This window comes from Palaemon carinicauda, chromosome 5 (assembly GCF_036898095.1).
Source record: "Palaemon carinicauda isolate YSFRI2023 chromosome 5, ASM3689809v2, whole genome shotgun sequence".
Lineage (NCBI taxonomy): Eukaryota > Metazoa > Arthropoda > Malacostraca > Decapoda > Palaemonidae > Palaemon > Palaemon carinicauda.
The window spans coordinates 69,906,049-69,929,887 of NC_090729.1; the positions used below are offsets into that span (position 1 = coordinate 69,906,049).

General features: G+C 47.0%; 1 protein-coding gene across 4 annotated transcripts in view; it reads left to right on the plus strand.

The window, feature by feature from the left end:
- Positions 1-1,201: 1,201 nt before the first annotated feature.
- Positions 1,202-23,839, plus strand: part of LOC137641326 (next to BRCA1 gene 1 protein-like) — a 337,633-nt gene continuing 314,995 nt past the window's right edge. For 3 of the 4 annotated variants that reach the window (XM_068373760.1, XM_068373761.1, XM_068373762.1), the window contains exon 1: positions 1,203-1,589. In XM_068373760.1, the coding sequence (XP_068229861.1) occupies positions 1,341-1,589 (249 nt within the window). In that variant the 5' untranslated portion in view covers positions 1,203-1,340. Of the gene's footprint in view, positions 1,590-23,839 lie in introns of all 4 variants that reach the window. The other variant, XM_068373763.1, reaches the window with a different exon arrangement.

A 23,839-nucleotide genomic window follows, 5' to 3' on the forward strand; every position in this document is an offset into this window, starting at 1 on the left:
AGTAAATTGGGATATCAAATCACCTGAAATTACATATAAGAATGAGACTATACACGATGAGACAATCACCAATAGATTCAGTAGATTTGAGAACAAAACCCTGAGAATAATATTGGGAGTTAAATGACAGGGCATGATTAGAAATTAAACTATAAGAGAGATTACTAAAGTGTCATATGTGGATGAGATCATGATGTGGGGTAGATGGTTCAGTTGGGCTCCACAAGGCATAAGAAGTTTAGGAAAACCCAGGCCTACATGGCTGATGAGTATGAAGCGTTAAGTAAAGATATAAAGGCTCAAGATAAATACGACTGGAGGAATCTAACTAATGCCCTTTGCGTCAATGGGCGCGAGAGATTATATATATATATATATATGTATATATATATATATATATATATATATATATATATATATATATATATATATATATATATATATATATATATATATATATATATAATGTAAGCAGCATTTTTTTTCATTCTGAACTTTTAAGTATTATATCTTTAATAATCTGACAATGATGACACCAAAGAAATACCAAGGGGAATGAGAGCATGGATGTGTCAGAGCTTAAATCGACCATAATCATGTACGCCTACTAGGGAATGTATGGTAAATAATTTTTTTTTTTCGTAAAATACGTAGCACTAACACTGACATTCTTTCCAATCTGCACGCATACTTTATGTGAAACACAAGTATTGTGTTATTGAATATTGATGCAGTAATGTTGCACCACTGTGTTTAGGAACTTTGTTACTCAGGTGCGCATGATCTCGGGTAGGACGTAATGAAAGAGAAAGACAAGTTTGTTCAAGTCACAGTATATAAATTCACTACATATGTTATACATGATTACGTTTGATCTCAATGTATGAACGCCATATTTTGATATAGAATATGACGTATTATTAAATGTTTGTTATGATCTTTTGTTTGTTTACAGTTTAACAGCTGATGTCTTTGCGCATGCGCCAAGTCCAGCTGTATTTTCCTGTTCGTATTCCTCTAATTTCACCTCGAATCATAAATAAAATTATGCTTGACTAACTAAATTTAACTTTTTATATGAAAATATTAGAAATTAAATAGTTCAGATATATTAATTCAGTAAAAAGTAACTTGATAACAAAGGATAATTGAACAATAATGATATTAATCGTTTCGGATTTCACCATCTCACGGCAAATCGGACAATTGGTATACGATCTATCATTCTCATGAGAAGACTCTTGTTGTTCTGGTCAGAGACGTCTGTACTTTTGTTTACTTTATGTTCGTAAAAGAACACCGTAAGGCATTCACTTCATGTTAAAGTAACAGATGGAACGATGAAGTACGGTATCATCAACTCTGCGGAAGAAACGTCTTGTGACAAAAGAGATAACGAAGGGGAAACAGATATGGCGTCGGAGAACGAGTGTACATCGGCCACAGCAACTATGGCGATTCAGCGACGGCAATCGGACGTTGACGCAGTCATATTTTCCATACAGTTTTATGGCAAGACCATCGGGGAGGTTGGGTTGATGGACCAAGACCTCTCCGAGCTAGATTGGAAGAAATTCAAGTCCTACTTGGTTTGTATTGGCTTAAATTTTGTTCTGTAGCTGATAAGACTGTATACCGTAGCTCATAAGTATGTTTGAGATTTTCTGATTTAAGTTTGTCCAAATTTCCTACAGTTGTTCATTCAAGATTATTACAGTTTTCATCATTAATTTACATATCTCATGGTCGTACACAGGAATGGTAAGTGCACTTACTAGTGAGAAACTTACTACACAGAAGATGCCTTCAATTTGTGTTTTTGGCCCCAGAAGGCCTATGCAAACCATCTAGACGTTGTCTTAACGCATTTCTATATTGTTTATCGAAAAAAGCCAAACATAAGTAAGACACTTTGGTAAATTTACAGTTTCATCCATTATGGGGAAACTGGAATAAAGATATATTTGTTGCATCAGAAATAGTTTAGTTCCAACGAATTTAACGTTTATTTTGACCGCAAACCATCCGATTTAGAGATTTACTATGTAATTGGAGTTAAAACAACAAGTTGTTCCAGAATGCAGAAAGACCCTACTTCATCCCAACAATTATGGGGGACACCAGGTGGGAACCGGGGTTTTGGGTGGGGGGGGGCGTCAAATGATATTTGCAATAATTGAATACTTATCCTTCCACCACCCCTCCCCCTATACCTCTACCTAGCCCTACCAGGGGGGGGGGGGAGGCTCCGCCCCCCCCTAAGGCCACAGTGATTTTCAGGGCACTACTGAACCTAATAAACCCACCTAACCTAGCCTAGGGGCCCTATACCCCTACCTAGGAGCCCTGTACCCCTACCTAGGCCTACCGGGGGGGTCTCCCCCCTGCAACCCCCCCCCCCAAGGCCACAGTGAATTTCGGGACACTAACAAACCTAATACTACCACCTTACCTAGGGCCCTGTACCCCCACCTAGGCCTAGCCCCTGCGAGCCCCCCCCCCCCCCCCTTACAGCCACTACCTAACACATCCATCAAACCAAATCCAAAGTGATGGTACTGCTGTATACATCGTTATACTATCACCATTATAATATGCTCTATAAATTAATGAAGCTTACCTTAAACTGTTGGTTCATCAAGATGTGCTGTTGCTTTGAGGAAAACGTGAAGCCGTTGGGAAGGTTCCTTGACATGCAGGACAATTTTTTTTTCAATATCAAACTTACCCGATGATCATATAGCTGCATCCCTGCTGCCCGACAGAAAAAATCCACGGGCGGAATACGCCAGCGATCGCTATACAGGTGGGGGTGTACATCAACAGCGCCATCTGTCAAGTAGGTACTCAAGTACTCGATGTCAACATTGAACCAATTTTCCCTCTGTCGTGCCACAGGCAAAACCTACTAAATACGCCGTCCCTAACTGGATTTGTTTTCACAACGATTTGGTGAAGTACACTATTCCAGTTTTGAGCTTTCGCTATGCAGTGGTTTTATCTTCATTTCAAAACTTGAACTCGTTTTGGTTAGATTTAATTATGGTGACGAAGAGAGTATGGACTCTCTTTCACTTTTTAATGGCCGACCCTTCCCTTAGACGGAAGTGTTGGTGACGAAGAGAGTATGGACTCTCTTTCACTTTTAAATGGCCGACCCTTCCCTTAGACGGAAGTGTGTTTAGGTTTTTGGTAATTTTGCTTAACAAGTTATAGATCTATTTATTTTATATCTCTCCGCCTTTATAGGCCTCTTCGATTAACTTTCCATTTATTATAAACTTATAAAAATTAATTTTTATGTTTGTTTATATGCGACCTTTCCTAATAGTAGGCGGTCCTTACTTGGAACCGAAGTTAATTAACATTGAGCCCGTCATATCGTATTTACCTTTTAAGAATTTATACTTTTTTTAATTTTAATGTTTTTGAAAGAATTTCTTTGATAGTCTCGCTCTGTTTTCAAAGATGAACTAACGTTTAGTTTAGTCTCCGCAGTTGTTGACGTTCAGAACGTTCAACATGCACTCTATCGTTACGATAGAGAGAGAGTTTTTCACGGTTTCACGTTGCAGTAAGAGTAAACCGATTCTAGCGTTTCGTTCATTCTTTCTTAGCTTAAATGGTTTAAATTCTAATAAAGGAACTTTTTATTTGGGAAACCTTTCAGTTTTTTCCTTTAGCAAATAATATGTTTTAACGATATATAATTGGGCTCTTCTCTCAGGTTCTAAGTCAAGAGAGAAGAGAGAGAGAGATAGAGACGGAGGGAGAGAGGAGAATAAACGTTTCGTTCAAGCGGGTAACGTTCTCGTTTTTTACTCTTCTCCCTAGTCGCTGTAGGGGAAGAAGGTAAAACGTTTCTAGAGTTTTATTCTTGTTCCCAGGCTTTATGCGGTGAGAGATTTTAAACGTAGTTTATTTGATCTAGTGTTTAGTCTCTTTTCCAGCCACTGAATTCTTTATCTTTCATTATGTTTTTCTGTTGCATTGTAAAACGGTTTTCGCAATTACTACCTTTTAATGAAGGATAGGATTGCGTGTTTCAGGTACAAATCACTTAAAGTTTCGATTTCAGTGAAATAAGTGCAAACAGAAAATCAAAAGTGATAAAGTGATATGCGCAAAGTGTTACAGTATTGCGTTCGAGGGTTCGTCTGTTCGTGCCAGTTGTTCACTAGTCCGATACCTCTTACAAGCTCCCAAGCCCAGGGGAGAAGTAATGTCGAAGGACTTATGGGTTCCACAGGCCTTGATCGACGAACAGACGTTTCCCTCCGTGGTTTCGGGTGTATCTACACACGTTGCCGACGTGATCGCCCCACCCACACAAAGACGAGAGAGCCCATTTATTCCTCGTCTGCGGAAGAGGTTTCTCTTAGAAACCATGGACCAAATCTTGCAGCTTTTTAAGTGCAAGTTGGTCCCTTCCGCGCAAGTCCAACGGCCTAGGTGTAGCCACTGGGTCAGTTCGGACTCGCTGCAGTCATCCGACGACTGCACACCTCCCAAGAGAGGCAAGGTGGTACCGCAACAGGCAGTAACTCCGTCTGTTGCCGCACCAGCTGTTTTAGACCCTCAGTCACAACGGACAGTAGCTCCGTTTGTTACCGTCTTTTGTAGACCCTAGTGGTCCATGCTGCAGACTATGCGGTCTCAGCTTGCTTCCTTCATGCAGGAGTATCGTGCTGAGAAGGTTGACACTGCACCTGTTAACCTACAACCTGCCACGGTTGTGCGCTCAGCAGATACTGCGGCTGCCTGCTCCCACACTCCACCTGTGAGAGCTCCACCACCGATGCGCAGTCGACCCTGCCAGACGCATGTTCATGCTGCACCCTCCGTTGACATGCGTGAGCTACCGCATCAGCAGTGGGAAGGTGCTGTCAAGCTGCCGTGTTTTGACGCAATGCGGCATGCTCCGCAACCCACGGCAGTCCCTCCCACGCACCAGCACTCCGCTTTTGTTGTTGCCAGCTCCCACACTCCGACTGCGGAGATGGTTGATGATGCACCCGTTGGCCTACAGCCTGCCACGGTTGTGCGCCCAGCATGGCTGCCTGCTCCCACACTCTTGTTGGGAGAGCTCCTCCACCCATGCGCAGTCTACCCTGCCAGACTTATGCTGACTCCCACAGACACATGGAGCACTCCGTTGCCGTGCGTGAGCTACCACAAGCTGCCGTGTTTTGACACGGTGTGTCAGCCTCCGCAACACACTGTGGTTACCGCCACTCGCCCGCAGCAGACTAGTCAGTCAGGAGTTGAGGCTTCCCCACACAGCTTTGGTTGTTGCCAACTCACAGACTGTCAAGCAGTTACATGACGTTGCCTTCTGGTCTGCTACTAATGCACCAGTGCTGTATGTCCTCACGCACCTGTTGTGGTTGACAGTTCAGTTTTTGACAGTTCACAGGCTGTCAAGCAGTTACATAACGTTGCCTTCTGGTCTGCTGCTTATGCACCAGTGAAACCCTCACTGAGATAACCTAGCTTTTCTCGGACATGGTTCCTGTAGATGAGAAAGTGCTGTTCTCCCTCCTTCTGATTTTCCCTTGAGGACTCTGTCATTTGGAGAGGAGCCTTAAGCTGCTTAGCCTCCTATGGACTTTAATTAAAGCATAACATGCTTCCAGGGATGGTAAATGGTTCCGCTTCAGTCGCTAACCCCGTCTGTTGCCACACCTGCTCCCATAGACCTTGGGCTTTGTTGCAAGACATGCAGTCCAAGCTTAGTCCTTGATAGAGGATTTTTTTTTTTACGGAGAAGAACCTTCTAGCCAACAACCTTCCTACCGGTTGGTTGTACGCCCTATTGACGCTGAGGTATCCTACTCACGTCCGCCAGTTGAGATGGTTCCTCCACCGGTGCGACCCAGTGTGGATTGCCAGTCGCACGTTGACGTTAAGCGACTCTCGGAGGTGGTTATGGACATTCAGTGTGTCACTAGGAAGACGTTCAACAACCAGCAGAGGTGACTTGTTGTGACGCAGTGCGGCAACCTCAGCAACTCGATAAGGGGTTGTCTGCACAACCCAGACAGTCTAGACAGTTTCGGGTTGTCGCTGTACTTCCTCGCGTCCCCATGGTTGACAGTTCACAGACTGTGCAGCAGTACCATGATCTTGTGTCCAGCTCCGTCACGCATCCACCAGTGCGACCGGATTCAGCGAGTCAGACGTTGCCCACTCCGTTGCCGTTTCCTCATCAGTTTCGGATGAGGAACCCTCTGATGAGGACATGGCTGAACAAGACGATCAACCCCAGCCCTGCTATCCATCCAGAAGATGCTGAAGAAGGAACACGGCCCTGTCAGGCTGTGGATGAGTCTGGTTAGGACACTGTCATCCGTGGTTCAATTGGTGTCACTTGGAAGACTACACCTCCGTCCTCTTCGGTATCATCTAGCTCTTCACTGGAAAAGGACAAGACGCTAGAAGCGGTCTCAATCCCGGTTTCCGGAAGATAAGTCTGGTCTGACTTGATGAAAGGACTTTATCTACCTTTGAAAGGGTCTTCACCTGACTGTTCAGACTCCCAACCACGTTCTCTTCTCAGACGCATCGGACGTAGGCTGGGGTGCGACCTTAGGCGGTAGGGAATGCTCGGGATTATGGAACTCGAGTCAAAGGACAATGCATTTCAACTGCAAGAAGCTTCTGGCAGTACGTCTGACCTGGAAAAGCTTCAGGTCTCTCCTTCAAGGCAAAGTAGTGGAGGTGAACACGGTCAACTCCCTGCTTTGATGTACATCTCCTAGCAAGGAGGGACCTACTCTCTGACATGGTTCGAGTTCGCAAGTGACCTCCTCTCCTGTTCAACAGGTCTAGACTTTTCACTAGTAACGAGTTTCATCCAAGGCAACTTGAATGTATTAGCAGATTGTCTCAGTAGGAAGGGACAATAATTCCAACATATTGGACCCTCCACAAGGATGTATGCAAGAGACTTTGGGTCACCTGGGGCCAGCCAACCATAGATCTCTTCGCAACCTCGATGTCCAAGAGGCTCTCAATACTTTGCTCACCTATCCCGGACCCAGCAGTAGTTCTTATAGATGCCTTTCTACTAGATTGGTCTCATCTAGATCTATATGCATTCCCTCCGTTCTAGATTGTCAACAAGGTACTGCAGAAGTTCGCCTCTCACGAAGGGACAAAGTTGACGCTAGTTGCTTCCCTCTGGCCCGCGAGAGAATAACTTACCGAGGTACTTCGATGGCTAGTAGACGTTCCCAGAACTCTTCCCCTAAGGGTGGACCTGCTACGTCTGCCACGCGTAAAGAAGGTACTCCAAGGCCTCCACGCTCTTCGTCTCACTGCCTTCAGAGTATCGAAAGACTCTCGAGAACTAGAGGTTTTTCGAAGGAGGCAACCAGAGCGATTGCTAGAGCAAGGAGAACATCCACCCTTAGAGTCTACCAATCGAAGTGGGATATCTTCCGAAACTGGTGCAAGTCAGTATCCGTATCCTCGACCAGTACCTCTGTAACTCAAATAGCTGACTTCCTCTTATATCTGAGGAAAGAGCGATCTCTTTCAGCTCCCACTATCAAGGGTTACAGAAGCATGTTGGCATCAGTCTTCCGTCACAGAGGCTTAGATCTTTCCAACAATAAAGATCTACAGGACCTCCTTAAGTCTTTTGAGACCACGAAGGAGCGTCGTTTGGTTACACCTGGTTGGAATTTAGACGTGGTTCTAAGATTCCTTATGTCAGACAGGTTCGAACCACTTCAATCAGCCTCCCTGAAAGATCTCACCTTTAAGACTTTTCCTGATATGCTTAACCACAGCTAAAAGAGTCGGTGAGATTCATGCCTTCAGCAAGAACATCGGATTCTCATCCGAAACGGCTACATGTTCTACATCTTGGTTTTCTAGCCAAACACGAGCTGCCTTCTCGGCCTTGACCCATATCGTTCGATATTCCAAACTTATCGTATGGTTGGAAATGAACTAGGAAGAGTATCATGTCCTGTAAGAGCTCTTAAGTTCTATTTTAAAACCTTTACGAGGCCCGTCTGAAGCTTTATGGTGTTCAGTTAAGAATCCATCTTTGCCTATGTCAGAGAATTCTTTATCCTATTTTTTCAATATTAAACTTACCCGATAATCATGTAGCTGTCAACTCCGTTGCCCGACAGAATTCTATGGAGGGATACGCCAGCTATCACAATACTAGAAGGGGGTGTACTTACCAGCGCCACCTGTGGCCAGGTACTCAAGTACTTCTTGTTGACACCTCCTCAATTATTCCTCTGTCGTGCTTCCGGCAAGACGTTCTGGGATACGCTATGTTCTTGGAGTATTTTCACGACTTTGGTGAAGTATTCCTCTTTGATTTCGGCTGTCACTTTACTGGAAACTTCTATATTAGCTTAGTTAGCTTTTGGAATTAATTTGATTAATTATGGTGACGAAGAGAGTATGAGCTCTCTTTCGCCTTTTGATGGCCGACCCTTCCCTTAGACGGAAGTGTTGGTGTCTAAGAGAGTATGGACTCTCTTTCTTAATTTTGCTTAACAAAAGTTATAGATTTATTTTATATCTCTCCGCCTCTTATAGGCCTCTTCGATTAACTTCCTTTTTTTATAAACTTATTAAAATTAATTTTTATATTTGTTTATATTCGACCTTCCTAATAGTAGGCGGTCTTTTCTTGGTACTGAAGTTAATTAACATTGAGCCCGTCATTTCGGTTTTACCTGTTAACATATTATGCTATTTTAATGTCTTTGAAAGAATTTCTTTGATAGTCTAGTACTGTTTTCAAAGTTGAACTAACGTTTTGTTTTGTCTCTGCAGTTGTTGACGTTCAGAACGTTCAACTTGCGCTCTATCGTTACGATAGAGAAAGAATTTTCACGGTTTCACGTTGCAGTAAGAGTAACCGTGTCTAGCGTTTTGTTCATTCTTTCTTAACTTAATGGTTTTAATCCTAATAAAGGAACTTTTCATTTTGGGAAATATTTCAGTTTTTTCCTTTAACAATATGTTTTAACGATATATATGATTGGGCTCTTCTCTCAGGTTCTAAGTCAAGAGAGAGAGAGAGAGAGAGAGAGATAGAGACGGAGGGAGAAAGAGGAGGATAAACGTTTCATTCAAGCGAGTAACGTTGTTATCGTTTTTGCTCTTCTCCCTAGTCTCTTTAGGGGAAGAAGGTAAACGTTTCTAGAGTGATCTAGTGTTTAGTCTCTTTCCAGCCACTGAATTATTTATCTTTCATTAGATTTTTCTGTTACATTGTAATTCTGTTTTCGCAATTACTAACTTTTGAGAAAGGATAGAATTGCGTGTTTCAGGTACAAACCACTTAAAGTTTCGAGTTCAGTGAAATAAGTGCAAACAGAAAATCAAAGTGATAAGTGATTAGCGCAAAGTGTGTCAGTGTTGTGCGTGAGGGTACTTCTGTGCGCGCCAGTCGTCCTCCCAGTCCGGGACCTCTTGCAAGCTCCCAAGCCCAGGGGAGAAGCAATGTCGAAGGACAAAAGGGTTCAGCAGGCCTTGATCGGCGCACAGAAGTATCCTCGGTGGTTGTGGGCGTGTCTTACCGAGACCGTCACTCCCACCCGCAGACGATTGAGCCCTTATTTTGCTCGTGTGCAGAAGAAATATAGGGGAGAAAACGCTGGTCTCAGGTCTCAAGACCTCTTAAACGTAAATTCCAGACCTATGCCAGACGTACGAAGTTAGAGTTCAACAACCCGGATGCAGTCATTGGGTTAGCTCTGACTCTCCTCAGTCATCAGTTGAATGCACTCCGCCTAAGAGGAGTAAGGTTCTGCCGCAACAGATCTCTGCTGTTAAGGCTTTACCTCAGCAGACCTTAGTGTCTGCCGACCCCAAGTGGACTCTACTACAGTCCATGCAAGCACAGCTTTCGGACTTGATGCGTGAGTGTCGGGCTGAGAGTGTTGCGCCTCCGCCTCCGCCTCCGCCTACACTCCCTCCGCCTGCGCTCGCTCCGCCTGATCGCAGTACCACCTGCCAGGCGTACGATGTTGAGCCACGTTCTGAGTTTGCTGTTCCCAGTGGTGTTCAGCCTCCGCCTTCCTTAAGGCAACCTTTACAATGTGATCAGGAGGATTATACCTCTCTTCCTCCGCCTCCACTTGCTGCTCCACCAGTGATGCAACACTCGGTTGAGGTACAACAACCTCTCCCGTCCATGAGTCAGTCTCCTCAGCTCTCGCTGCAGCGAGCTCAACCCTCCACAAGGCAAGCACCACAACACCTTAGCCTTGCGCCTCAGGAGCCTCAGCTTGCGAGACATTTACCTTGTTCTGCGCAGCCTCTACCTCATCGCGCTCCGCTCACACCACAGGAACTGGAACTTGCTACTCCGCTTCCGCCAACCGCTCAGCAAGCGCAACCCTTGGGTTCAACCACTCATGCTAGGAGTCAGCCTCCTCCACCCATGCGCCTTCCTTCTGCTTGTCTTTTATTCAGCCTTTGCAGACTGAGCCTCAGGTGTTCCCTCAACAGAGTCTTGAAGAAGGAAACCACAACTATTGTTGTTCCAGCTCGTTCTGACTCTGCTGTTCAGCATACCTTACCTCCATTTTCAAACCTTATGATAATGGAGGTTATTTGTATTACTTATAAAAATATATTTGTATTCCTTGCAATATATTTTTAACAATATCGCAAAATATGGCAAAAATATGAATCATGAGTTATGAATGTAAGGTAAATATTATGTTGATATTAAAACCCCATGCAAGCATGCATAAAGCACTCTAGCACTGGTCATGGAATTTCTGAGAAATGTTAAACGCCATGCACACGCTCTGCTTACCTTACAGCATGCTCTACATACAGCATGCTCTGCTTACAGCATGCTCTGCTTACTACATGCTCTGCATACAGCATGCTCTGCATTCAGCATGCTCTGCATACAACATGCTCTACATTCAGCATGCTCTGCATACAGCATGCTCTGCATACAACATGCTCTGCATACAGCATGCTCTGCATTCAGCATGCTCTGCATACAACATGCTCTGCATACAGCATGCTCTGCATTCAGCATGCTCTGCATACAACATGCTCTACATACAGCATGCTCTGCATACAGCATACTCTGCATACCTTACCGCATGCTTCTCAGTCACACATCTTTGGTTGTTGCCAACTCACTAGACTGTCAAGCAGTTTCATAACGTTGCCTTCTAGTCTGCTGCTTTTGCACCAGTGAACCCTCACTGAGAGAACTTAGCTTTTCTAGGATATAGTCCCTGTAGATGAGAAAGTTCTTTTCTCCCTCCTTCTGATATTCCCTTGAGGACTCTGTCATTTGGAGGGAGCCTTTAGCTGCATAGCCTCTTATGGACTTTTATTTAAGCATAACATGCTTCCAGGGAAGGTAATGGTTCTACTTCAGTCGCTAATCCCGTCTGTTACCACACCTGCTCCCATAGACCTTGAGCTGTGTTGCAAGACATGCAGTCCAAGCTTAGTCCTTGTTAGAGGATTTTTTTGTTTACGGAGTCAATGTGTCACGGGGAAGACGTTCAACAACCAACAGAAGTGACTTGTTGTGACGCAGTGCGGCAACCTCAGCAACCCGATAAGGAGTTGTCTGTACGACCCAGACAGTCTAGACAGATTCGGGTTGTCACTGTACTTCCTCGCTTGCCCATGATTGACAGTTCACAGACTGTGCAGCAGTACCATGATCTTGTGTCCGGCTCCGTCAGACGACTGGCTTTTAAGAGCTCCCACAAGTCGTCGCTGTCTGGAGATTTTCATATGGACTATGGATCTGACCAAGGAACTGGGCCTCCTGGTCAATTTTGAGGAGTCTCAGCTCGTCCCATCCCAGACCATTGTCTCCTTGGGTATGGATCTTCAGAGTCGAGCTTTTCGGACTTTTCCGTCGGCCCCAAGGATCTTCCAAGCCCTAGAATGCATCCAGAGCATGCTGAGAAGGAACCGATGCTCAGTCAGGTAGTGGATGAGTCTAACAGGGACACTTTCATCGCTGGCCCTGTTCATCGTGTTAGGGAGACTCCACCTCCCCCCCCTTCAGTATCATCTAGTTGCTCACTGGATAAAGGACATGACGCTAGAGACGGTCTCAGTTCCTGTTTCCGAAGAGAGGAGGTCTTCTCTCGCGTGGTGTAAGAACAGCTTTCTTCTCAAGGAAGTCTATTTGGCTGTTCAGAAACACGACCGCCGTCTCCTCTCGGACGCATCAGACACGGGCTGGGGTGCGACTTTGGACGGACAAGAATGCTCGGGAACATGGAATCAGGAGCAAAGGACACTTCACATCAATTGCAAGGAGTTGTTGGCGGTTATTCTGGCCTTGATAAACTTCAAGTCCCTCCAGCTTAACAAAGTGGTGGAGGTGGACTCTGACAACACCACAGCCCTGGCTTACATCTTCAAGCAGGGAGGGACTCTTTCGTGGAAGTTGTTCTAGATCGCAAGGGACCTACTCATCTGGTCTAAAGATCGAAAGCTAACTGGTAACGAGGTTCATGCAGGGCGGTATGAATGTCATGGCAGATCACCTCAGACGGAAGGGTCAGGTCATCCCCACAGAGTGGACCCTTCTCTAGAATGTTTGCAGCAGACTTTGGGCCCTGTGGGGTCAGCCAACCATAGATCTGTTCACTACCTCGATAACCTAGAGACTCCTGTTGTATTGTACTCCGATTCCAGACCCAGCAGCAGTTCACGTGGATGCTTTCTGCTGGATTGGTTCCATCTCGACCTGTATGCATTCCCGCCGTTCAAGATTGTCAACAGGGTACTTCAGAAGTTCTCCTCTCACAAAGGGACACGGCTGACGTTGGTTGGCTCCGCTCTGGCCCGCGAGAGAATGGTTCTTAGAGGTACTGCAATGGCTGGTCGACATTCCCAGGACTCTTCCTCTAGGAGTGAACCTTCTAAGTCTACCTCACGTAAAGAAGGTACACCCAATCCTCCACGCTCTTCGTCTGACTGCCTTCAGACTTTCAAAAGACTCTCAAGAGCTAGGGGCTTTTCGAAGGAGGCAGCCAGAGCGATTGCCAAAGCAAGGAGAACATCCACTCTCAGTATCTATCAGTCTCAAGGGGAAGTCTTCCGTAGCTGGTACAAGACCAATGCAGTTTCCTCAACCAGTACCACTGTAACCCAGATTGCTGACTTCCTGTTATATCTAAGGAAAGTAAGATCCCTTTCAGCTCCTACGATCAAGGGTTACAGAAGTATGTTGGCAGCGGTTTTCCGCCACAGAGGCTTGGATCTTTCCACCAACAAAGATCTACAGGACCTCCCTAGGTCTTTTGAGACCTCAAAGGAACGTCGGTTGTCCACTCCAGGCTGGAATCTAGACGTGGTCCTAAGGTTCCTTATGTCATCAAGATTTGAACCTCTCCAATCAGCCTCTTTTTAGGACCTCACATTAAAAACTCTTTTCCTCGTGTGCTTGACAACAGCTAAAAGAGTAAGTGAGATCCACGCCTTCAGCAGGATCATTGTTTTCACATCTGAAACGGCTACATGTTCCTTGCAGCTCGGTTTTTGCTAAACGAGCTTCCTTCACGTCCTTGGCCTAAGTCGTTCGAGATCCCAAGCCTGTCCAACTTGGTGGGGAATGATCTGAAGAGAGTACTTTGCCCAGTTAGAGCTCTTAGGTACTATCTAAAAAGGTCTTAACCTTTACAAGGACAATCAGAAGCCTTATAGTGTGCTATCAAGAAACCTTCTTTTCCAAGTTCTAAGAACTCAGTTTCTTACTATTCAGGCTTCTGATTAGAGAAACACATTCTCATCTGAAGGAAGAAGACCTTGCTTTGCTGAAGGTAAGGACACATGAAGTGGGAGCTGTGGCTACTTCAGTGGCCTTCAAACAGAGCCATTCTCTGCAGAGTGTTATGGATGCAACCTATTGGAGAAGCAAGTCAGTGTTCGCATCATTCTATCTCAAAGATGTCCAGTCTCTTTACGAGTACTGCTACACCCTGGGACCATTCGTAGCAACGAATGCAGTAGTAGGCGAGGGCTCAGCCACTACATTCCCATAATCCCATAACCTTTTAACCTTTCTCTTGAATACTTTTTATGGGTTGTACGGTCGGCTAAGAAGCCTTCCACATCCTTGTTGATTTGGCGGGTGGTCAATTCTTTCTTGAGAAGCGCCGAGGTTAAAGGTTGTGATGAGGTCCTTTAGTATGGGTTGCAGCCCTGTATACTTTAGCACCTTTTGAGTTGATTCAGCCTCCCAAGAGGAACGCTGCGCTAAGTAAGGAAGACGAACTTAAAAAAGAGGCAGAGTAACGGTTCAATTCGACTTCCTTACCAGGTACTTATTATTTCATTGTTATTTGAGATAACTGTTATATGAAATATGGGATACTTAGCTATCCTTTAATCTTGTACACTGGTTTTCACCCACCCCCCTGGGTGTGAATCAGCTACATGATTATCGGGTAAGTTTAATATTGAAAAATGTTATTTTTATTAGTAAAATAAATTTTTGAATATACTTACCCGATAATCATGATTTAATCGACCCTCCCTTCCTCCCCATAGAGAACCAGTGGACCGAGGAATAATTGAGGAGGTGTCAACAAGAAGTACTTGAGTACCTGGCCACAGGTGGCGCTGGTAAGTACACCCCCTTCTAGTATTGTGATAGCTGGCGTATCCCTCCATAGAATTCTGTCGGGCAACGGAGTTGACAGCTACATGATTATCGGGTAAGTATATTCAAAAATTTATTTTACTAATAAAAATAACATTTTATCAGACTGTTAATACGAGAAGCTCATTCCCTTCTGAATGAGGAAGACCAAGCTTGGCTGAAGGTAAGGACACACGAAGTTAGAGCTGTCACAACTTCCGTGGCCTTTAAACAAAATAGATCTCTGCAAAATATATTCGACGCAACCTATTGGAAAAGCAAATCAGTGTTCGCGTCTTTTATCTTAAGAATGTCCAGTCTCTTTACGAGAACTGCTACACTCTGGGACCATTCGTAGCAACGAGTGCAGTAGTGGTGGGGGCTCCACCACTACAATTCCCTAATTCCAGAACCTTTTTAATCTTTCTCTTGAAATATTTTTGGGTTGTCCGGAAGGCTAAGAAGCCTTTCGCATCCTGCTTGATTTGGCGGGTGGTCAAAATCATTTCTTGAGAAGCGCCTAGATTAGAGGTTTTGATGAGGACCTTTAGTATGGGTTGCAACCCTTCATACTTCAGCTCCTAGGAGTCGCTCAGCATCCTATGAGGATCGCGAGGCTCAGGAAGGAAGACGTACTTAAAAAGGCAGAGTAATTGTTCAAGTCGTCTTCCTTACCAGGTACTTATTTATTTTATGCTTGTTATTTTGAATAACTGCTAAAATGAAATACGGAATACTTAGCTCATAATGTCAACTTGTAATGCTGGTCTCTACCCACCCCCCTGGGTGTGAATCAGCTATATGATCATCGGGTAAGTTTGATATTGAAAAATGTTTTCCTTAGTAAAATAAATTTTTGAATATACTTACCCGATGATCATAAATTAAAGGACCCACCCTTCCTCCCCAATAGAGAACCAGTGGGACAGAGGAGAAAATTGGTTCTATGTTGACATCGAGTACTTGAGTACCTACTTGACAGATGGCGCTGTTGATGTACACCCCCACCTGTATAGCGATCGCTGGCGTATTCCGCCCGTGGATTTTTTCTGTCGGGCAGCAGGGATGCAGCTATATGATCATCGGGTAAGTATATTCAAAAATTTATTTTACTAAGGAAAATAACATATTTTGTAAAATTAAGTTGTGTCTCTGGCACAAATCCACTAGGTTTTCAATATTCCCCGAATAACTTACAACAAATTCATTGTAAGTTAGGAACCAGTCAGGACAAGAAGATGGAATTTCAACTTCTTGTGCAACATGAGATGACGTGCTTGCTATGGCCTCCATTTCTAAGAACGAAATGAAATGCATGGGAAAGATGATGTATTGTCGCGCTGTGATTGGCCAAACATGTATGACGTCATAGTGGAAGGCGCTGTGATTGGCCAAACGTGTAAGACTTTATAGTGGACTAGTTTGTCTGCGGATTATAGTGGTTACAGGGCTCATTTAAGCAAATACAAGACACAGTCAACAATAACAACAGACTTAGAAAAAATCTGGGAGGAAGACATGAGTAGCGTGAGTTTGATCGTCGATATGTAAAGAACTAGGCATTTGCGACAGATAATATTTTACAGAAATACTACAAAAGACTTGCTTTACTCAGGAAATATATTATTATAATAGATTTCCCATAATGGATGAAACTGTAATAATACCGACACTTTAAACAGTAATGACAATCAGCTATTAATTAAACCCTATGAGAAAACTGTTACTCACTTTGCCATCACCTGTTCTTATAACCATAGGTGTCATATAGAACATTAAGGGCCCCGGCTGGTATGCCAATTTAGGGGGGGTATACAACGAAAAACACAAAATCCTGAAAATAAATGAACCCTTTTACCCCTAAGGTAAGGTTAAATTTCGAGCACAGTTTGCTATATATATTTTTTTTTTAAATTGCTCTAACAGCCTTAATTTTTGTCATAGAGAGGTCAGGCTGGTCTCATTCTTTTGGAAAATGCCTGAAGTTTCTCATTAAATTATCAGAAACATGTAAATAACAGTTTTTAAACATAAGACTTACCTGGTAGTTATATATATATAGCTTACGTCTGTGACGTCACGGCAGAAAATTCTAAATTCGCGCCAATCGCCAATTGGATAGCCAGGTGTACCACCCCTGTGCCCTAGCGAGGTACCTGGGAACTATTCCAGGAACCTTCATATATTCTCTGCCGTCGCTAGCGGCGACACGTGAATTCTGCTCTCGTGAATGTTGATCTTATTTTGGTGAAGTACAAAACTTTGGATGTTGACTCCCTCTTTTTTTTTTCATCTTGCTTTGGATATTCTTTAATTTGATTTGGATTAGAAGATTTTTTACCTTTGCTTGTCTGATTTCTCTTCAAATTCTCAAAATGGCCACCCCCCCTATAACTTGTTTAAGCAGTGCTTTAATGTCACGCAAAGCGCAAACTTAACCTTGCATGAATTTTGGAGGAGCCATTTCAATATCGTGCACTGCTTGAAGATCATAGATCAGGCTTGAGAGGGAGTAACTCGAAGGACACTGAATTCAGCATGGAAGAAGCTTTGGCTTGATGCTGTTTCTCCCAGAGATTTTGAAGGTTTTGGCCCCGAACTTAAACCTGTGCTTGCCGTAGAGGAAGACGTAGAAGAGATTGTATCCCATGGCAAGTCCATGGGTCTGGAGGTCAATGAAGATGACATCAGCGAACTCGTCGAGGAGCATCATGAAGAGCTCACCACCAAGGAACTCAAGGAGCTGCATGCCATCCAGAATGATTACTTGCAAGCGCAGTTGAGTGAGTCGGAGGACATCGAGGAGGTAAAGCACATCTTAGGTTCGGCTGCAATAAAAGAGATGTTAGCACATCATCAACAAGTGGTTGACTTCATTGATAAGTATCACCAACAGAAACTTCAGGTCTGCCGTGTAGTTTCACAATTCGATGATGTCTGATTAACCCTTACAGAAAAATTCTGAAAAGCCGTACCAAGCAACATTTTCTCGATAGTTTCTTTAAAAAATCTACGAAGCGGTCTAGTGATCGTGATGAAGAGAAAGAAAGTGAAACAAAGAAAACTAAGATTGAATTGAGTGAAAGTAATGAAAATTAAAAATCACAAAGAAAAAAATGTAAAAAAAGTATTAAATATAAAAATTTATAAAAATAAATAAGCTACGTTAGGTTAAAGTTTACGTAGTGTAAGTAATAGTAAGTTACAGTACTCTATCGCAGTCACCATCTCTACCTCCTCGCCGACTGTCCGTCTCCTCTTGCGTAGCAAAGCATACACCTGCGTTGGCCTGTCTCTAAGGTAAAGTGACAATAAAAATACCTTTGTTCCGTAACCGAAATAGAAACCACGCTATTTACATAGGGTTTACTTTCGGCGTAGCTGAAGTGACGAGCCATTAGATTTTAACGAGGGTTAAACTACCCCCACGCTAGTTAGCACGGGGGTAGGGGAGGGGTAGCTAGCTACCCCTCCCCCCTCCACACACCGGTGAGCTGCCTCACTTCACTTTTGGCTCAGACGATGTACAGACGTTTCTGTCCCGTCTTCGCATATTGCAGCCTTAATTTGTTTGCTTTTTCTTCCAGTGTGTGTTTGTTTGAAGATGGCCTCTACCTTTGCTTCCCATCATGCTGAAATGCCTTGGACTTCCCGATCTCCCCTGTGGAACGTTTATGTCGGCGATCGAGACAGACCCTCACACCCTTTACTCGCAGTGTCGAGGTTAACGGTGTAGTAGTGATAATCTGTATGGAATGTCGGGAGTGGCCTACCTCCCAGTGGGAGAGGTTTGCGCGGCGGCGTAAGAAGAGTTCTAAGAGAGACTGTTCTTCCCCCCAGAGGAAGGAAGGCTCCAAGGACTCTTCTTCCGTTGCCCGAACCTCCTCCGAAGCTCCCACTCGTTCGGTCTCTCGTGAGAGGCCGCCGAGTGGTAGCGTAGGCCCTTCTTTTGTTTCCCAAACTCGGTGTGCGGGAGAGGGCGTTGCCTTCCATAGCGAGGCAGCTCCCCCTCCTCCTCCGGGGGTGGATATTATTGATTTTGTAGATTACAAAAAAACTGTGTCTAATGATGATCTTTTCCAGCTTTGGGCTTCCTTGGGGCTTAAGGGCTCGCCCTCCAAGGAAGCCCTGTTTGATCTGATCCAGTTGGGGGCAGCTGTCCAACAGTCGCCGATAATACCAGAGGTAGATCCCCTGGCTATTGACGACGTTGTTGTGACAGAGGCGTCTGATGGGTCGGGTCAAACCCCTGCTGCTACTGTTGCTGTTTTTGCTGAAGGGCCAGGTTCCCTCTCCGAACATCCTTCGAGGGGGAAGCTGGGTCCAACGGTCTCTCCTGCAAGTGTTGCTCCTGGGGGGAGTGCAGTAACAGAGACTCCTCTTTGGAGGACCGACGATGCTGATACCCTGCCTCGAGGTCGTCTTCGCCGTAAGGCTCGCCCTCCTCTTCGTCGCCGAGGACTTCCTTCTCCTTGCAAGGGAGTCAAAAGGCGCCTCCTCTTCGGGTCGTCATCCTCGTCGTCCCCTGTGAAGGACTCTTCTCGTCGGGAGCAGACTGTAGCAGTAACTCCTCTGGACCTCTCTGCTGATCGTTCGCGATCTCCTGTGCCTGCCAGATCTTCCTTGCCTACGCAAGTACCGGTCCCTTCGGGGCAGTAGGACCTCTCTCACAGTGTGGGTAAGGCCCTTTCGCGCCAGGTTTCACCTGCGTCCCCTTCAGTAGTGCGCAAGCGCCACCGCTCTCCTGCTCACCTGCTCGTCAGCGCCCTGCGCACAAGCGCTCTACGGCAGATGAGTCGTCAGACTCTTCTCGCCAACGCGCCCGTTCGCCAGCGCTCTCCTGCTCGCCAGCTTTCACCTGCCCGCCTGGTCGCACGCGCACTTCAGCCCCTGCTGTGCGTCAACAGTCTCCTGAGCGCCGTCAACCTCCGGCGCATTAGCGCACTACGGCACGCCCAGTTCCTGATGCGCGCCAACATTCGCCCGCGCGCCCACGATCTTCGGATTTGGGCGCAGGCAAGGACATTGTTCCTTTGATTCGTCAGCGTTCCCCTACGCGTCGACCACCGCCTGCGCTCCAGTCTCCAGCGCGCACTAAAGTGCATGCACGCCCACGAGCCAGCTCCTGAGCCCGCCCACGAGACCTTCAGCCACGGCGCGCCATCCTACGCGTCAGCGATGTCCTATGCGCCAGCGTTTTCCTACGTGCCCGCGCGATCCTTCGCCTGCGCATAAACGCTCACCAACGTGCCCACGCTTATGATCGCCACAGGGCTCCGACTCGCCCACGTGCCAACTCACCTGTGCGCGGTCGGTCGCCTACATGTTCCATGCGTCATCAATCAACACCGCGCCATTGTTCGCCAGCATGCCATCACTCACCAATGCGCTTGATCTCGCCTAGGCTACATTGTTCACCTACGCGCCATCGTTCTCCTGGGATCACCCAGGCACTCGCGCTCACCTGTGCATTCACGCGCGCCAAGTCCCCAACGTGCCCTCGCCCTCATCTCCGCGCGACCCAGCACTCATGCGCGAACCAGCGATCCTACCATCACGCGAGCACCAGCGTGATTCCCGCCGGGTTTCGCAGCGTGCCCAGCCTTGCGAGGCACCGGGGCTGTGTACTTCCAGATCACCATTGCGGAAGTGCCGAGCACGCGTCCAGGAGCAGGAAGAGTCATCGTAGAGGTCCGGACAACATTCTTCTTCCCTTTCTTCTTTTCAGACAGGCCCTGTAGTATCCACTCCAAAGGATCAACCGATCCCCTTCCCTCCAGCGGGGGTCGCTGACACTGCGTCAGTCAGCCTCCAGCCTTGGTTCGGTTCCCTGATGAAAGTGGTGGTGCAGGCTATGAAGCCAGCCCTCGCTGATCTGGGACTGAAACCAAAGGCTCCTTCGCCCCCACTGAAGAGAAGGAGAGGAGTGGATTTCGCGGTGACTTCTCCCAGGGTTAAGCTGGCTCCCAAGAGGTCCGTCGGGAAGGCCCCTTCCCCCTCGCAGACGTTTTCTCCTTCTCCTGTGGACGAACCTTTCCCGTCCTCGGGAGAATCCAGTGAGGTGAGACACACTCCCATGGCACCAATGGTAGGAACCCCACCTCAAGGAAGAGAAACGTCTCGCGTAGGAGGGACCTTCCAGACCACTTTGCTGGAGTCCTGTATCTCTCCCAGGAGGGAGCCCAAGGACTCCAAGACGTTACCCAAATCATCATTGAGGTTTCTTCCAGAGCCAGCCCTTCCCCGGGAGAACGTCCGCGTGTCCCCCCATGAAGAGCTAATGGGGACATGAGACTTAGCTGCCAGTCCACAAGGAGGAGAGCAGCGCGAAACGGAGCACACCTTCTGGTAGGTCCTTGGACTAATGAGGCAACTCAATAGTTTCAAGGATCCCGAGACTGCCCCTCACGAAGGCAAGGATATGGTCCTGGACCAGGTTTATGGCATTCAGAAGCCCCCCAAGACCAGTGCAGCCCTGCCCTGTTCCCAAGGGGTGAAGAGCGCCAGGGACAAGGTCGAGGGCCAGGTTTCCGAGCTTGCCTCCTCCAGCCGTTCTTCTGCCGGGAACAAGCTCCTCCCACCTCCTCGCGTGCAGCAGAGGAGGTACTTCGAGACCACCTCCTCGCGTGCAGCAGAGGAGGTACTTCGAGATCATGGAGGAGCCTTGTTTAGCTCTTCCCCTCCACCATTCCGTGGGAGAGCTCACCAGGGGTCTCTCTGTAGAGAAACTCAGCGCCCGGCAGGTGACATGTACAGCGTTGGAGGTCCTGAGCCAGGAGAAGGTTTGCGAAGTTGCCATGCAGGCCACTTCGTGGGCTGGATGTCTGGCTAGGGTCTCTGGGCATCCTATTGCGCTCTGAGGACTTGTCCAAGGAGGGCAATAGGAAGGCCCTGGAGACCTTCCTCCTCTCGGGAACGCGCTCTATCGAGTTTTTAGCTCACCAGGTCACTAACCCTGTGGGCTAACTCGTGACTCGGTGACCGACTGGTTCCACCCAAAGGTCCCCGCTATGGATGTCAGTAAGCTCAGACACTCCTCCATCCTTGGAGGAAGCCTGTTTGAGCCCAAGGACGTAGAACGGACAGCTGAGAGGTGAGGGAAGACAAGTGAAGATTCGCTCCTCCAGAAGGCCCCTACAAGCCTCCAGCTCCTCAACAACAACAGCAGCCTCGCAGGACACCGAAACAGGCTCCGCCAGCTAAGACCAAGGTGTCTAAACCATAGCCTTTTCCTGTCAAAGACAAGAAGGGTGCAAAGTCCTCCAGGGGAGGCAAAAATCCTAGAAGGAGCGGCCGAGGCCGCAAGCGCTAGGATTGGCAATCCCCCTGCGTGTCCACCTGTGGGGGGGATGCCTACAAAGTTGCGTGCTCAGGTGCAGCAACTCGGGGCCGATTCCTGGACGACTTCTGTGGTCGGACAAGGATATCGCGTCCCGTTCATTTCATCTCAACCTCCCCTGAACAGCGAATCCAGTGTCGTTGAGCTCCTATGCCACGGGATCAGCAAAGGGGCTAGCCTTCGGGGCAGAAAGTCGAGACCATGCTCAAGAAGGATGCTCTCCAGGAGGTCTTGGATGGCTCCCCAGGCTTCTTCAGTTAACTCTTTCTTGTAAAGAAGGCGTCTGGAGGCTGGAGGACTTGTCATCGGCCTCTCAGCCCTGAACAACTTTGTCAAGTAAAACTTCGTTCAGCATGGAGACAGCAGACACGGTCAGCCTTGCAGTGAGACCGCAAGACTTCATGTGCACACTGGATCTGAAGAACGCGTACTTCCAGATGCCAATCCATCCGTCTTCCAGGAAGTACCTACGTTTCAGCTTAGACAACAAGATCTACCAGTTCAAGGTGCTGTGTTTTGGTCTCTCCACAGCACCTCAGGTGTTCATCAGAGTGTTCACACTGATATCTTCGTGGGCGCACAGGAACGGCATCCGTCTCCTTCGTTACCTGGACGACTGGCTGATCCTGGTAGACTCGGAGTCGACCCTTCTTCGAAACCGAGACAGGCTTCTGGGAATTTGCCAAGATCTAGGGATTATGGTAAATCACGAGAAGTCCTCTCTGCTCCCAACACAACGACTGGCATATCTAGGCATGATATTAGACACCGTTCTCCACAGAGCCTTTCCATCAGACGACAGGATAGCAAGGCTGAGGAGGGTTGCAAAGCCTCTCCTCAGTCCGAGAAGATCTTCCAGCCCAATCGTGATTACGTCTTTTAGGTCACCTAGCCTCCTTGGCCGTCTAGTTACCAACGGTCGCCTCAAGATGAGATCCCTGCAGTGGCGGCTCAAGTCCCGGTGGGATCAAGGCATCGATTCCCCAGACTTCCTGGTCTCGATAGGACTGCAGCGGTGGCCAACCGACGACAACCTTCAAAAGGGAGTGGATCTTCTCGTCCTTCCCCCGCAATTTGATGCTGTTTTCGGACGCGTCAAAAGAAGGGTGGGGGCCCCCACGTTTTGAACCAGAGGGCCTCAGGCTTATGGTCAGAATCAGAAAAGTACCTCCACATCAACCTGCTAGAGCTGAAGGCCATTTCCCTGGCCCTTCAACAGTTCCAACAGACCTTGGCAGGCCACTCTGTGGTGGTGATGAGCGACAACACCACAGTAGTGGCTTATATCAACAAGCATGGAGGTACCTTTCTACAACAGCTATCCCATCTTGCAGTAAGAGATACTAAGATGGACCGAAGTCCACTCGATACGTCTTATCAGCTAGCTGACAATCTGAGCAGAGCTTCGCAGATAATGAGTACAGAGTGGTCTTTGGATCCTCAGGTAGCCAACAAAGTCCTGACTTTGTGGGGTTCCCCGACAGTGGACTTGTTCGCGACAGCCTTGAATTTCAAGCTGCCGCTGTACTGCTCCTCAGTCCCGGACCCCAAGGCACTCTGGCAAGATGCCTTCCAACAACGGTGGGACAACATTGACGTCTACGCCTTCCCACCATTCTGTCTGATGAGAAGGGTGGCTCAACAAGACCAGACTATCGGTCCAACCTGTCGATGACCTTGAATAGTTCGCCCATGGCATTATGCAGAGTGGTTTCCGCACCTCTGCAGCTCCTGACGCAACCCCCGAGAGAGCTTCCCCACGACACGAGCTACTCAGACAACCAACATTGCAACATCTTCCTCAAAGCCGTAGCATCACTTCGGCTTCACACCTGGAGACTATCCAGCGTCTCCTCACTGAGAGAGGGCTTTTCGCA